This window comes from Ursus americanus, chromosome 25 (genome assembly GCF_024610735.1).
Source record: "Ursus americanus isolate L20-20 chromosome 25, mUrsAme1.1.p, whole genome shotgun sequence".
Lineage (NCBI taxonomy): Eukaryota > Metazoa > Chordata > Mammalia > Carnivora > Ursidae > Ursus > Ursus americanus.
Window position 1 is genome coordinate 44,918,846 of NC_142151.1, and position 16,163 is coordinate 44,935,008.

General features: G+C 53.6%; 1 protein-coding gene across 2 annotated transcripts; it reads right to left on the reverse strand.

The window, feature by feature from the left end:
• Positions 1-483: 483 nt before the first annotated feature.
• Positions 484-6,470, reverse strand: SMUG1 (single-strand-selective monofunctional uracil-DNA glycosylase 1). Of its 2 annotated transcripts, none has more exons than XM_087855889.1 (3): positions 6,247-6,470; positions 4,324-4,625; positions 484-3,208 (listed from the first exon to the last, which is right to left on the reverse strand). In XM_087855889.1, the coding sequence occupies exons 2-3, from the start codon at positions 4,555-4,557 to the stop codon at positions 2,681-2,683; spliced, it is 762 nt and encodes a 253-aa protein (XP_087712015.1). In that variant the 5' UTR covers positions 4,558-4,625; positions 6,247-6,470; the 3' UTR covers positions 484-2,680. The 2 variants fall into 2 exon arrangements, with proteins under 2 accessions (XP_087712015.1, XP_045656825.1); XM_045800869.2 differs by having other exon boundaries at positions 6,218-6,384.
• Between the last annotated feature and the right edge of the window lie 9,693 nt (positions 6,471-16,163).

Consider the following 16,163-nt stretch of genomic DNA (forward strand, 5'->3'; position numbering starts at 1 on the left):
CTCCCAACCGGGCCAAGTCAGTGCTCATCTACTTGCCACCCCTTGAACATCACGATGCTCTCCAGAACTCCCAGTCTCTAAGGCCAGCTGCAAGGCCACCTCCTCCAGAGAGCCTTCTCTACCCCAGCTTAATGCAGAGGGGCACAATGGCTTCCATCTCTGTGCACCTATCCCAGTGTCTCATCGAGGGCCCTGCACCAGTAACTGCTTGGTGCCACTGCACGGACAGCAGAGAGGAAAGGAGTCTAAGGTGTGTGGGGGTGCCAGGTTGCAATGCCATTCCCATGCTAACTCCCCAGAGTCAGCACGTACTCCACAGGTTTAAGGGCACAGTCCCCAACAAGCCTGCCCTGACTTCAGATGCCAGCTACAAGTTCAGAGGTCCCTAGGCCACCTGTACTTCTAGCTGGCTACAAATTAAGGGGTTCCCATGACACCCTCCGGATCAATAATCCCCTAGAATGACTCACAGAACTCAAGAAAGCACAAACTTAGAACCACGGTTTTATTATTCAGGATACAAATAGGGACCAGCCAAACAAAGAGATACAAGAGGCAAGGTCTGAGAGGGTTCCCAACCCAGCTTCTAGGTACTTCCTCACGGAAATGGGACACAGCACCCAGCTGTGTTCACTATCTAGGAGGCTCGCCAAAGTCTGTCGAGTTTTCATTAGGGTTTCCTTACATAGGTATTATCGACTGAAATCATTGACCACATGGCTGAATTCAATCTCCAGCCCGCACCCCCAGCCCCAGTTCAGGCTGGTATCACCTGGCTCATAGCCCCAACCCTCTAATCAAATGGTCTAATCTGGCATAGTCCTGCTCCAGAGTCAATTTCAGCATAAACTCAGGTGTGTGGTCTGTGGGGCCCTCCATTAATAACAAAGACACTTCCACCACTTGGGAAATCCCAAGGATGCAGAGACTTCCCTCCCAAGAACCAATGACAAAAGCCAGTCCAATTCTTTATTATACAAATAGGGGACACTTACACTAAAAAAACTTGTTTTTTTTAAAGTGTATTTTTAAAAAATAACAAAAATAAAGTTTATCTTATATATGTTAGTAATCTCTACACCCAACATGGGGCTCCAACTCACAACCCCGAGACAAGAGTCTCACGCTCCTCTGACTGAGCCAGCCCGACTCCCCTATACTAAAAATCTTACTAATTTTGAAAGCCGGAGATGACCTGTCCCAGGAGAGAGTCCAACCATGTGTTCCTCATTAAGATGGTCTCCAGATCCAGTCTATTCCCAACTTGATTCACCTTCCCAGCCCTATTAAAGGGGCACGCCAACCAGTCATCCAGCAGACGTAAGAAACGAGTTAGGTGGAGATAGCGTGCTCCCATCCACCCATCATCTGCTCCCGACAGGGCCCTGAGTAGCAGACAAACCCGACTGAGAACCGTAAGCTCTGGTAAGACAATGAGAGGTCTGTTTACATCATCTCCCCAGATACCCGCGAGAACCCTTTGCCAACAGTGAAGAGGTAAGAGAAGGGAAAACCTAAATTACTCCTTCCACCTCTCACATGCAGGAGAGAAAAGGACCCACACAAAAGGGTTTAGGAGCTTTTTTTTTCCTTTTAAAGATTTTATTTATTTATTTATGTATGTATGTATGTATGTATGTGAGAGAGGGAGGGAGAGGGAGAGAGCACGAGTGGGGGAAGGGCAAAGGGAAAGGGAGAGGGAGAAGCACACCCCCCGCTGAGTGGGAAACCCTAGAGATCACAACCTGAGAGGTGACGAGCGGTGCCAAAGGCGGCCACTTAACCGACTGAGCCACCTAGGCGCCCCAGTTTAGGAGTTTTTAATGCTTGGACTGAAAAATCACAGGCTGCATTTTTCATAAAGTTGTTGGTCCATCTCTGGCAGGGCAAGGATCTGCCACTCACCCAGCAAGGTCGTTGGGGTGGGGGGGGCCCCTCTGTAGTGTGGTACAGTGACACCCCAGCCAGGAGGCAAAAAAAAGCAAGAAGAATCCGAAGCACCCACCTGCCAGGCACGACGCAAGGCACTCTCAAGTGTTATCTCACTTCATCCCCACACCAACCCCATGAGGTAGGGGTCCCCGTTTTACAGATGAGATCCTGAGGCTTGGAGACGTTCATCAAATTCGTCCAAAGTCATCAAGTTCACAAAGTCGTGACTTCTCAAAGCCAAGATGAAGCAAGCCAGGTCTTCTGGTCGTCCTCACGCTGCCACCCTGAATTCTTCCTCTGATCCAGTCTCAGTATCCCGTAAGAAGTTCACTCTTAACATCCATATCCCTCGCTTTGTCCTGGTCCCTGTGAGGAAAAGGCTCAGCCTGAAGGAAGCTGGTCTAGGAGGACGCGTGCGGATCCCGCGGGATCTTTTGTCTAACACAGCACGTGCGGCCACAGAAGTCACTGTCCAGGCCGCCCTCAGCTGACCAGAGGCTCCCAAGGAAACAGGGAGGTAGAGCAGAAACCAAGTCTCCGCGGAGTTAGTTACCACAGAGGCAGAAGCAAAGCTCCAAGGAAGGTGACGAATGCACAAGCCAGAGTAGTGTCAAAACTGCCGCGGCAGGTCCCAGCAACCAGGGTGCCCAGGACCTTGTGGCTCCAGGCCAGGGGGCGTGTAGTCCTCTGCTGGCCCCAGGATGACGTGGGGATCCTGAACATGTCCTGTGCTGGGCCACAGGGGCCCTCAGTTTGTTAGCAGTGGCAGCAGCCCCAGCTCGTTCAGTCTATCCTTGGCCGCTGCCTCCCAGCCCCTGTTGGCCTGTGGGCTCCGCGGTGAGGGGTGCAGGAGCCCCTCCACCTGGACCTCAGGCATCAGGCCTGCCAGAGCCCGCCGTGCCCGCTGCTCCGCCAGCCGCCCCACTCCCACCACCAGCCGCACCCCCAGCAGCTGCACCTGCCTGCAGAGGGCCCCATCACAGGCCCCGAGAAGCTGTTCTCGCTGCCTGGCAGGCAACTCAGCGGGAGTGAGGTTGCGGCCACTGGGAGTCAAGAAGAGCAAAGGACACAGATTGTGGACAAAACAGTGACGGAAGAAGACCTCAGGCTGTCCACAGAGGTTCCGGAAAAAGCCCCAGAACCGGGCACCGCTCACCTCTGACTGAGGGCACTCCAGTCCCAGCACTGGTCGCTTCGGGTGCTCTTGGGGTGGGGTCGACACGGGTCCCCCAATGCCCAACCAGTCCCGGACTACGCTCACTTCCCCAAAGGGCACCTGCCAGGAGGAAGAGAGACAGGAGGCTTTCAGTCTGGAGATCTGACACCTGGGTTCTGCACCAGCTGACCCCTCTATACCCTCCATGAAGATCCAGCCTGGACACCCCACCCCCTTCACCCAAAGGCCTGAGACAAGGATTCTGGCTTTATGGTTTGATCCTGCCCATCTTTCTCCAATTTTTCATTGTAGACTGTGGTGCAGAAGAATCTGTTTGCTTCTATCCCCACTTGCCTTTGGAACCACATAGAGTATATGGGACTATCTGGGATGTGATGGGTAGTACTGGGGGCAGACAGACGGTCTGAGACAGAAAGACAGCCAGGGTTAGAGGAGGCACAAGGACAGGGCTGACCAGTGCTCTCTGGGTGCCCTCTCAGCCCGGAGCCTGAGGCTGTCATTTCCATCGATCATCATTGATCACCTTTCATCTCCCAGTTGGGGTCAATAAAAGCGATTGAGCCTCCTGCCCTGAAGCCTCTTCCCCTCCCCCATCTGCCAAGCACCCCCACTGAGGGGCATTCACTCATCCCAAGGTCTGAAAGGAAAGCAGGCAGGCCCCAGAGCCAGCGCTGTTTTGAGCCTCTCCTCAGCTAAGATACAGAAGCAGGTGAGTTGAAAGCCCTGCATCTCATCCATACCCCCCCGTCAGCCAGTCTCCCCGAGGACCGGGTACTCCTGGTCCCTCTCCCAGGGTTGAAAGCCCTGCATCTCATCCATACCCCCCATCAGCCAGTCTCCCCGAGGACCGAGACCGGGTACTCCTGGTCCCTCTCCTGGTCCCTCTCCCAACCCCAACCACACTCTAGGGAAAGAGGAGATCCGGCAAGGTAAGGTAAGGATGGGGCGGGCGGAAGGAAGGCTCACAGAGGCAATTAGCGGACAGCTCACAGGGGAAACGGAACCACCATTAATGGGCTTGGTTAACTCTGGGCAGCGAGGCCAGGAGAGTGTCTGAGACCACAGGAGCCAGCATGTGTACTGGGAGGGGAAGAGGGGGCCCGTACGCACACATGTCCGCAGCCGTGCACACACTCCTCCCCCAAAGCACACACAGCCAAACACCCACCTTGGAGCCTCCCACTCCACCCACCAGGGGCAGCCAAACCCTTTACCCCAGTCTGGGCCATGCCAAAGGGTCCAGGGTTCATGCCCAGGAAGAGCACTTCCTTGGGGCCCTGGCAGTAGCGGGTCACGTAGCTGCGGTGTGGCTCCCAGGCATACTCCACAGGATTGTAGATGATGCCCACAGGCTCTGAGAACTGCAGTTGGCTCAGTTCTGCATTGAGCCGCAGCTCCTCCTCCAGGAAGCCCTCAGCCAAGCTTCGAGGGCAAGGCTGCAGCTCCATTAGGGCACTAGCAGGCTCATAGAGGGGCCCCAGTGGATAAGCCTGGGGCACCGCCACGTCACTGCCACCTGGAAAAGAGACGGACAGAGGCTGCATCAGCCTTCCGCCGTAAAGTGAGAGGGATCCGGACTGGTCAGGGCTACCCTTTCCAGGGCTCAGAAGAAACTGTCAGTCATCGCCCACCCTCTAGGTTTGACTGAGCTCATCTCAGTTCTTGGTAGCGAAGGGCCCTTCCACTTCCCGCTTCAAGTCTCCCTCCACTTCCTATGTCACCTGGTGACAATAACCCTCATCTCCCGCTCCAGACATCCTTTCCATCAGGCATAAGCCTTGAGTCACTAGTTCGTAGGCCATGCCAAGCACATGGGAGGTTTTCAATATATATTTACTGGTGGCAAACTTTCAGCACCTCTAATGTCATCCTTAATAAAAGCAGCTCAGCCAGGACGGGCTGTGTCCTGGAAAGCGATGCGCTGAAAAGTGAGACGCAGGTGCACAGCCAGAGCCCAGAGACTCATTACAGAAGGCGAATTACAACTGCTTCCAGGTGGTGAGCAATTGCTCTGTGCCAGGTACACCTCATTGATCCTCCTAACATGAGGTGAGCGTTATTGCTCCCACGTTACAGGTGAGAAGACTGAGGCTTAGTACGATCAAGCAACTTGCCCAGGGTCACGCAGTTAGCAAGCAACGAAGCTGGGATGTGAACCCAAACTACCTGACTCAAGGCTATGCTCTTAACCACCCACGTCATCTTGCCTGAGACGGTTCTGTCAGCCATCCTGCTAATCCCACAACCCCCCACCCCAAACCCAGCCCAGCTTCTTGCCCACATTCAAGAAACCTCAGTGGTGGGAAGGATGATTACTAGACTCAGAAATGATCCTTACAAGCTATGTAACCATGGCCAGAGCCTCAGATTTTCTCATCCAAATGCGAGGAATAATAATATCCCCTCAATAATAGTAATAAAATGGATGGAATGAGATGTTACATGTAAGCAGTGGTTGGGAGGCAAGGAGGAAATGGGAGAAGCAGAAAAGAAAGAGGGAAGAAGCAGAGAGGAGGCAGAGGGAACACTCCAGCAAGTTCTGTAGCCTATGAAGACCATTCCTGCTAATCTTCCTTCTCACAATTCCCATGCAAACCCAGTGTTCCAGCCTGACCATTCTACTCACTCTTTCAAAATGTCTTTTCTACCCCAACTCCCAAAACTTTGCATATGCCATTCTTCAAACCCAACCAAATACACTCCTTCACTCAACCAGGACTGTGACTCCTCTGCCTCTCCACACATCCAAATCATACCCATCCTTCAAGATGCAGCTCCAACAATCCCACTGGTAAAGCCTGCCCTCCTTTGGACACTGTAGTAGTGCCATAACTTCCCAGTCCAACCCCACACAGGAGTAGGTCTGGTGTCAGACCTGGGAATCCGTATTTCAAACAAGATTCCTCAGGTGGTTCTGATGGCTGATGAAGGTTAAAAACCACTGCATGTCGCCATGGGTAGTGGCTTCTTCCTGAATTCACACCTTGCCTCCCTCCCTAGACTTGAGCAGACCAGAAGCCAGGTCCTGTTCAACTTCCCTCCATATCTTCAAAATCCTAGCTTTTATTAGGTAGTCAACAAACACCCACTCAATTCTGTCCATCCTACCTTTTTCCATTCTGTTTAAAACGACCTACCAACAAGTCTTTCCTGATGGACTCCACTCCATTTCTACAGCCCGAGTTCACTCGGGGCTCAGCTGTCCACTTTGCACTCCAATTGTTTCTGAAGGTTTGCCAGGCTCTGGGTGTGTTTCCATCATGTCTGGGCATCCCACGGGGCAGGGATCAAGGTTCTTCTCCCTCATGGGACCTCAGGGTTGACAGAACAGCTTGATCCATCAACCTGTTCTCGGACCCTAGCCTAGGGAAAGTGGGAGAGAAAAAAAGTCAGGGCCAGACTTAGGAAACCCTTCTCCAGACTGATCTCAGAAGTCTTTTACTGCTCTGTCCAGATGGCTAACCAGGGCCAACTGGGCTCAAACGAAAGCCAAGAAGGGAGCTATGGAGAACTCAAATATCTCGGGAGCCCTTGCTTTGCATGTCCCCATGTAGTTCCAGTGTTAATGCACTGGCTGCTCCAGGTCTGGGATCTCTCTCAAGTCTTAGGTTGAGCCTACTTTTCATCTTTACAGACCTGTGCTGGAGATAGCAAGGCTGTAGGGTACAAAAAAGAATGACCAGGTTTTATTTGTAGCGTTTCAGTTTCAAACCTAATCTGACAGCACCCGACCCAAGTCTGGGTGTCAGCTGAATCCACTTCTAATCCTGGTTTCATCTCTAAGTTTCTCTTAAGCAAATCATTTAACTCCCCTATAAAATGAAAACCACAAATTCCATCCAACCTACCATCAACTGTTAACTCATTTATTTTTTTCAATATTTATGAGTCTCTTGCATGATAGGCACTGTGGTCCTCTCCTGATGAGGAAGAAATCCAAAACGAATAAAATGTAGGCCAGGCTCATAAACTACTGAGAGGACAGATAAACAACTGTAATACACTGTGGTTTGAGCTTTAACCTCCTAAACAATACACTATGAGAACCCAAAGGAGGAACTTGAAAGTCCTATCTGAAGCCACCAAGAACCAAAGACTTACGAAACGCAGATACATTATAAATTACAGTGCCATCCTAGGTGCAAAGGAAGTGGAGGGGGACCCAGCAATAAGTCTGGCCTTCTGGGTTCTCTGACACTAAATCCAGGAAGTGAAGAAGGAATCAAAGACACTCTCCATTCCCCTATCCCTTGGAGGCACTCCAGGAATCGACAGGGACAAAGAGCAAATCCTAAACTAACAGTAGTAGTAGTGGTAGAACTTGGACTCAAAAACACCACTTATCCCTCCTGCTGGTTCTGAGAGGGCCGCCGGCTAAGGGTCCGTAAGAAATCTCCGCGTCCGCCCTCGGGCTCCGCCCGACGGGAAAACCAAGTCCCCGCAGGCTCACCAGGCCGGTTCCGTGGGCTCGACTCTTCCTCTGCCGGGACAAGCCCCAGACAGAGCAAGGGGCCCCAAAACACAAACATTCCGACTTCCCGCCCGCCGCCTTCCCGCCACCCTGAGAGCCCCAACCCTGCCCCTCAGGACCCCAGGTTCCCAGGCTCCTACTTCCTCACCTGGTTCAGCTCTCCATCCGGTTTCCGGTCCCCTTCCCCGCCCCCGGGCGCGGAGGACAGTGGGAATCGTAGTCTACTTTGTTTGGGGAAAGACATCGGCGTAGCCACGGCAACTTCCGCCGGAAATACTCAAATCCCCGGAAGGCGTGTTAAATTAACCCTCAGTGACTCTGGGGATTGTAGTTTATCCATTACATCAGGGCAAAAAGAAAGCAAGCTTAAGAGAGGCCAAGCTCAGAAAAGACCACGGAGGTCCTGGCTTCTAGCCCTAAAGGGCAACACCCTTACAAAAATTCATCGATAAGACTTTTCCGAACAAGATTGCGAATCAAGGAACTTCAACCATCCCCAATTTCGAAACTCACCTGAGAGTATTAACAATGGCTAAAAGACCATTTCTAGTCCTCCTGCTGCCCCAAGGATAAGAGATCTCTCCTTTGCAGCCCTCCAAGGACTGTATCTAGAATATCCACAGAGGCACTTCTGGAATCTCCTAACAACTCTTTAGTAATGGTGTTGAGACTCTTCCATTTCCCATTACTGCCCAAGCCTATGTCTCCATGGCTTTCACAATTGACTTCTCTTCCTCCTCTGCCATGCAGTGTACCCAGCCCTATAATCTCCCATCCTTCCTAATCCTTCCCCTCAAATACTTCCCTGGACATTCCTAATCCCATGGCTGCACCTAACAGTCCATTCCCTTCCAACTCCCCAACCCGAAACAATGTCCAGAGCTCTACCACTCCTAATTTTGTTCTTTTTAAAAAAGATTGTATTTACTTATTTGACAGAGAAAGAGCACAAGCAAGGGGCAGCAGCAGAGAGAGAGGGAGAAGCAGGGCCCCTGCTGAGCAGGGAGCCTGAGGTGGGGCTCTGAGGCAGGGCTCGATCCCAGGACCCTGGGACCATGACTGGAGCCAAAGGCCGACTCCCAACGACTGAGCCATCCAGACGCCCCCTAATTTTGTTCTTGTCCTCCATCTCGGTATATTTCCGGGCCTAACTATAAGGTTTTCATTACATTGGAAACTCCATAAGGCTAATTGCCTTCTGGATTCCTCCCACCTCCTGCACACCTCAGCACAGCCATGCCTGAGATGAAGAGGAAGCAAGGTCTCCCTACAGGTGGTAAAAGAGACCAGTAAACCCTAGAACAGGAAAAGGTGAGAGAACAAGGATACTACCTCCTTCCCAACTTTCTCCTGCTCTCCTACCAACAGACAAGAGCAGCATGAGCTTTAGGGAAATGTGTGCAGCAACCCTCTGACACCAAAGGTGAGAAACCACCCCCACCTTTGCCAGACTTTAGAAACAGAGTTAATCATTCACCTCACAAAGTCTGTTATTTCCTGAGCTTGTGATTGTGCCAGATTCCTTCCCTCTTTGTGTCTTGGCCTCTCGCTGCCTATGTAAATGTGTCTCTATCCTTACTCTCTTATTTTGGGGGTTCTTGTTTTGTTTTGTTTTTTAAGTAGGCTTTATGCCCAATGTGAAGCCCAACACGGGCCTTGAACTCACGACCCCAAGATCAAGACCTGAGCTGAAATCAAGAGTCCGACGCTTAGCTGACTGAGCCACCCAGATGCCCCCATCCCTACTCTCTTGCATAGCTTTTTCTCTGTGTCTGTGTATCTGTCTCCCTCTGTGTACATCTATCCCCATGCCTCTGCCGCTTTCTCAGGAATGTCTGAAATAAGAATATCCCAGGCTTCTAGGACTGACTGCCCCCTCAGCTCCTCTGTCTTCATAGATCTATGCATTTGTATGTTGCTGAACAAAAATGGCAGCCACACTGTGTTGTCCTCTTATTACTTAAAAACTCTAGGAGCCTCACCATCCCTTGGACAACCCTCCCGCCCACCCTACCCCTCTGCCCCTTGCTTGCCAACCACTTCCAGTTTATCATCATGGCAGCCCCTCCACATTCCAAGTCGGCTTCTGGTAAGAAAGTAACGAGTGAAATGAGTGGCAGGCAAGCAGAGATCCCCCAGGAGCTTAACTCCCAATGTCCACTTCCAGGAAGAATTAGATAACTGTTTCTGTCCCCGTAAGCCCATTTATCCCAGGAGCCCAGAGATAGGAGGTCTCAACATAGGGAGAAACTGAGTCTTGGACAACCCCACAGTAAGTCCCTGTAGCTGACCCCAGAGGGGTCTGGGAGTCTTCTCTGTCTAGGCCATCCTACTCCTCCCCACCGGGTGGGTCTTTCTCAGGAAAGATGGAAGTGAGAAACTCTCCTGAAGTGGGGGTGCTTAGAAACAGAGACACATAGATTTTCAAGAGAAGAGCCTGAAAGATGAAACTTGGGCTAGGGTGGGGTCCTCCCAACCTGTCTTTCCAGTGTCCTAGCCTCGTGGCCCTCTGGAAAGTCTCCCAAGCCTGGCTGCCTGTGATTTATGGGTAGAACTTACGGGGTAGGAGCAGAAGCAGACCTGTGGCCTGGACAGGGCCTAGACAATTGGGTCACCCCTTAGGGGCCAGCCAAGCCTGGGTTAGGGCCCTCTGCTGCCCACCAGGCTACTCCTGGGGCCTGAGCCCAGGCAGGAAGGGGTTAACCTGAGGGCTTGTTTTCCTTTGGTTTCCGTGAGCTGCTGAGGCTGTGTTGGGCCACGAGCTCCATCTATCGGCCTCTGGTGATCCTAGCTCTGACTCCCGGATCGCTGGCTCTTAGGCGGGTCTTTGAGCCCCTTCCCTTGCCTCCACGATCCCAGAGTAGAGAGGGCAGTTGTCTCACTGCAGGGCTCCGGTGCAGAAAATAGATATTGGGGATTGGAAAAGGTGAGGGCCATGTTTCCCTCTCCCCAAGTACCAGACGCGGCCCTTGGTAGCTCCTGCCACTTCTGCCCTGGGGACCCCCTAAGTGCCTCTGGTGTTGGCCTTTCAGTGTAGCCATATCCCCACCCCCCACCACACTGGGCACCTTCCCTCTCTCAGCCCAGTACACATTAAAAGAGCACTGGAGAGGAGAGGTGGCGTAGGGGAGGCCTTTAGAGTGCGGTCTCAGGACTCAGACTGCCTGGATTTGAATCCCAGCTTTGCCACTTACTCGCAGTGACCTTGAGCACCCTTTTAACTTCTCCGTGCCTCAGTTAGTTTGGTTGTAAAATGGGGTGATCAATGTAATCCATCTCTTCCTTCGGGAGAATTCAACGACTTAATTACGTAGGTGCTCAGTACAGTCCCTGGCACAGAACAGGCTCCCCAAAGATTATTGTTGTTACGACCATGTGTCAGGGGCTCAGGCAGATGCCAGTCTAAGAACCCAAGATCCAGACCACAGAGCACATCAGACACACAATCACAGAGGACAAGACTGGGCAACACATCCCCGGAGATTTCCACAAAGACGGTGACCCACATGGGCAGGTCTAGGGGCCGGAAGTTTAGGATTGCAAGGGAAGTACTTTTCAGGTCTCCAAGATCAGCAGGAAATTGGACGAGAGGGTCAGAGAAAGAAAGAACTTGAGGTAAAGATGTAGGATGGAAAAGCACAAGAAAGAGGCATTAACAGGCCCTTAAAAGGACCCTGATTTAGGGACGTGGAGAGAGGTCCCTGATGTGTGGGGCGAGCAAGGGCCACCGCATCCCAAAACATGTCCTCCTCGGTACAGGCACAAAGTCTCAAGGTTTGATCAGGCGTCCCAGTCCTCCAAAGGATCGAAGCCCCATCCCAGCTCTGTGGGGCACTTAACCCTCAATGATTTTCCCCAGCCCGATGGAGAGGTCACTCACAGAGGGAGAAAGTTACCTGCAGGTATCCGCTCCCACCTCCGTCCCAGAACTGGAGAACTGAGGCAGCCTGGCTGTGGGTGCCTCCACGGGTTTCTTAACAGGTTCAGCCACGTCCCCGTCCCTGTGTCTTCTGGGTCTCTGCCTTCCTCTACCTTACCGGCAAATGGGTCCAGAGGGTACTTCTCCAAGGGGTGAGATGAGCAGCGTGACAGCCTCTCAGATAGGACAGAAATGCAGAGCCAGTGGGGTCCCTGGTCAGCCTCACCCACCCCCACCCCCCCATCTCATCCCCAAGGCAGCACAGACCAGCTTTCTGGAGCGATGGCCACTTAACTGAGGGTGGGGGACAGCTTCCAAGTCTCTCCAACTCAGGTGTTCTGCCTGTCCTGGGGCCTGGACGCCTGGGTCCCCAGGACAGGAGCAGGACAGGCTGGACGGGCTGATTTGCATCGCTTACTTGGGAAGCAATTATCGGAGGAGCTGTCAGCTCAGCGCGGCTCTCTCTTCACTAATCGGATTTCGCCAGAGCCCCGGGCTGGGGGGCGCTGAGTAATTTGGCTTGATGCAGTGGTCGGGGCCAGGAGGCCGGACAATCCGTCTGAGTGGTGTTCGAGTTGTCCAGAGCAATTATCCTGAGGAGACCACACAGACATCAGACGGACAGCCAGCCAAGGGGTCTGGACTGATCCCCGAGTCCTGCAGCAGGACTTGTGGCCGAGTGGGAGGAACCTCTCCCACAGGTGGGGTCAAATTAAACAACTGAGAAGAGGAGTCAAGAAGAGTCTGGGAAAAGGGCCACATAGCCAAGTGGGAAGGGGACCCAAGATACAAGCTTCCAGCCTACCCACCCCTCAGGCCCTGCTCTGCCCTGCACCCCCAGCGCACCAGCAGCGGAGCAGGGACCTGACCGAGGATGAATCTTCCAAGCCCTGCTTCTCCCGCTGCAGTGCTCCCAGACCACACTTTCCCTGCCCTTGTCTCTGGCTCCATCACTTGCCTTCTCTTGTCCCCACAGCCCTTTTGAGCCTGTCCCCTCCTTCCACCCATGCTGTCCAGCTCCCTCTCTCCCCGGGTTCATGCTGCACGGCTGACCCCTCTCTCTCCTCTGTCTTCCATGCCACACCGTTCAGCGTAGTGATAAGGATGATGGCAATAACGAGCCCTGACACCAGCCTAAGTACTTTACGTGGGTTCTCCCATCTGCTCCTCAGAGTAGCCCTGTGACAGCCAGACTCCGTGTCCCCAGGTACGGATGAGGACACTGCCGACCGAACTTCCTCAAGGAGGGAGCACGTCTGGGCTTTGCCTCCTGAGCTACCAGGGCAGCCCTGGCCCATGTCTGGTGTACAAGGAATGTTTGTTGACTGAACTAACGCTGGAATGAATGATTTGCCCTGTTCTGTACTCCCGGCTGGCCTCCAGGTGACATCTACATGCCTGAGCCAGCCTGCCCGCCCTCTCATACGCTGATCCCCCATTGTCACCTCAGCCTGACCTTCCTCACACCTCTCCACACACCCTTTCCTGCAGAGCACTGGAAAGCTCCACTGACTGTCCTCTCCTGCCTTTGCGCAGTGGCCCATCTTGTCCCCTTTGCATGGAACGTGCTGCCACCGAATACATTCCACTCACTCCCCGAGGCCCAAGCGGAATGCGGCCTCCCCTCGGAAGCGTTCTCCGATCCTCCCGTTGCTTGCACCTCCCTGGGGACCCTTGTCACCCACTGGGAAGCGTTTCACCTACTGCTGAAATAAACGCCTTATGAGCCCTGCTAGAGGTCAGCACTCCGGCTCCTCTCTCCTGGGCATAGGCCCACGGCCCGCACCTATTAGGTGCTCCACGAATATCTGTTGGAAACATGAATATCTGCTCTTGTTTATCTCATTCAGAGATGCTCTTCTGGTGGGTTGAAAGGAGCACTCAGCACTCAACTTTCCCGAGGAAACTCGGAGTTGGGGGTTTGGCAGTTACCAGCAGTCCCAGACATGCGACGCATCCCCCTCTTCTCTGCTCAGAGTCTGTCTCCAAAGCTATGGAGATCTGTCTCTCTCCACCTTTCTGCCTCTGGAGTGAGCCTCTGCCTCTCTGACCCCCACCAATTCAGGCAGAGCCCAGGGGTCCAGCCACTCAGCTCCCTCACTGTCACTAGGCCTGTCATTTTTCCTGATGTTACCATTCCTGGGGGTGACCCCACCCTTCCGGCTGAGAGTCCAGACGACGAGCCTCACCTTGGCTTCCTCACCCCCCTTAACAAGTGAGACCTTGAGTTCTCCCTCTGAAAATATTAATAATAAAGAAACAAGGCACTGGGCATGCAACTGGATGCAAATTGGCCCCAATTGTCAGTCCAAGAAATAGAATGCCTGAGCTGTGGACCCAGAGAAATCCTGTGTTCATTTGCATGCGATTTGCATTATATTTACATGTGATCAATTTCATGTTCAAATGCACAACCCTCCCTCCCCAGTTTTTCTCCCCCAGGGTCCCCCTCAGCCTCTGACCCCATCGTTCCCCCAGCCCCTACTCCACTTCCCCCAGTGCCTGCCACAGCCCCCCTCGTCCTTTTCCTTCCTGCCAGGTTCCCCAGTGCCCCTCCCAGCTAACTCCCAACCGGCAAGGACCCACTTGCCCCACACCCAGAATAGATTCCTGGGGTCTTACCCCTTAGTTCAGGAGGGGCATCCCTGCCTGCCCCCTCCCGCCCTGAGCCGGTGGGCGCAGCAGACAGCAAGCGCGTCTCTCAGCAAATCCCAGCCCCATTCAGCCTGGTGATTAATGGCGCTGCCCTCCCCATGAACCTGCCTTTAATACTGAGGAAGTTATGAAACCGCTATACATCAGCAGCTCCGGCCCCGCTGCCCCCGCCCGCCCCCTCCTCGCCTCCACCCCCACCCTCCAGCTCCCTCTTCAAAATCTCATTTGGGCTCCTGCCGCCTGGGCCCACCCCTCCGCTGGCCTTTGCGGGGGGGGGGGGGGGTCTGCCCCTGCTGCCATCCCTGGTGAGGACCCACATCTCATTTTCCCTTCCTCTCTCCCCCCTGCTCCGCCCTCTCTCCCTCCCCCCTTCCACGGCTGCATCTCCGGACCCATTTAGAATTGCTGACATTTTATCTGCATTACATACATCACTCCGTCCCCAGCAGCCATCTCTCATGGATTGGAGGGGGGGGTCCTGAGCTTGGGAAGATGGTGGGAAATAGGGTGGAGGTAGTGAACAGATAGCACTTCTTCCACACCCCTTTCCCTTGGGGCCCTCTCCCCCAGCCACCTTGGAGGTTACGCAGGTGGGCAGCCCGGGTAGGTGGTGGCAGAGATTGGTATGTGAGACTCCTCATCCAAGTCCCTGCTACCTTACAACGTTAAAAGACGCTTTCTTATACTACATGGACTGGGAAGGTCTTGTTGCCCATCTCCCACCCTTCCGTGGGGCTCTCCCATAGGAGTTTATGAAGGTGGGTGCTAAATCTTTTAGCTGACTGTTCTGATGTTTCCCACACCTCCCTTTTGGGAAGTCCCTCTGAATATCTAACCACTGTGCTTCATGCTGCAGTCATTATTTTCTTCTGGCTTTGTCCTTAGAAGGTTGAAAAGCAGTATTGCTTCTCAAATGAATTAAACCCTTTGTTCCAATGCCTGAGCAATCATAAATATGGCCACCCACCCACACTCCTGATTCTTATAAATATGAGAGGAGGCAGAAGATGGGGTCACCCCAGATAGGAGAGAATTGAGACCCAAATTCCAGAGGAGGAAAAGTAAGAACCTGTCCCAGACCAGGAGGCCAGGATCCAGGGGTCCCATGATCCCAGTGAGCAGTTTTCTCTCCCTGGAGAGATGGTCAAGGCAGAAGGCAATGACGAACAGAGAGGTCTGGACCAACAGACAGACAACAGAGGGGGGTGGGAAGGAGAAGCCTGGAGAGAGACAGGCAAACAAAGAGACAAACAAACAAAGAGCTAGACAGACAAAGGGACCGTCAGCCACGGACAGGCAGACAGGCAAGAGGGAGCTGACAGAGGCGCTGGTGTCTCAGGCTGGACACATGAGAAGGGCTCTGTCTGTCTGTCTCTGTCAGTCAGCGTCTCTGCTGGAATGTGTCTCTCAGGATCTCTGGGGCTTTGTGTTCACTGGGTCCATGACTATCCATTTCCTGGGAATTTTTGTTCTCTTCAGGCCTCTCCGTGCCCTGTCCCTTACCCTTCAACAGCCCCGTCGATGGTCCCATCCCAGCAGCCCCTTCCGTCTCCGGCCATCTCTTCACACACCCTCTGAGGGAGATCAGACACTTCCTGGGGGTTCGAGGAGGCTCCCCCAGGAACTGGGCCAATCCACCAGGGATGGACAGGAGGGGCAAGGGCTCCAGCTCCCGGGTTAGCTCCTGGGCCCGCAGAACCCGAAGAGCAGTATGGGACTGTGCCCCGCATCTGGCCAGGTTCCGCCGCTGCGGCAGGAGGAGCCCCAGCAGGAAGGTGGAAGGACCCTCTGCTCCCCACCCACCCTCCAGTTAGTTAGCTCGCCCCGGCACAAAACAGACCACAGGCAGGGGTGTAGCGGGGAGGTGCCGATTTGCATACTGTTTGCATCTCATTTGCATGTCCCTGGTTCCCAGTCATCCCACAGACCTTGCCCCTCCATGTCCAGGCTCCATCTAGCTCAGCCTGGCCGCTAGGAGGGATGGGGGCAGAGAGAGGTGGATGGGAGTG

What these genes read in the sequence shown, in the direction of transcription:
- SMUG1 (XM_045800869.2), bottom strand. An exon ending in TTGGCATGGCCCAGACTGGG is followed by an intron (nt 3,209 to 4,323) that starts GTAAAGGGTTTG and finishes TCCTCCTGGCAG; the next exon opens with GTGCCCTTTGGGGAAGTGAG.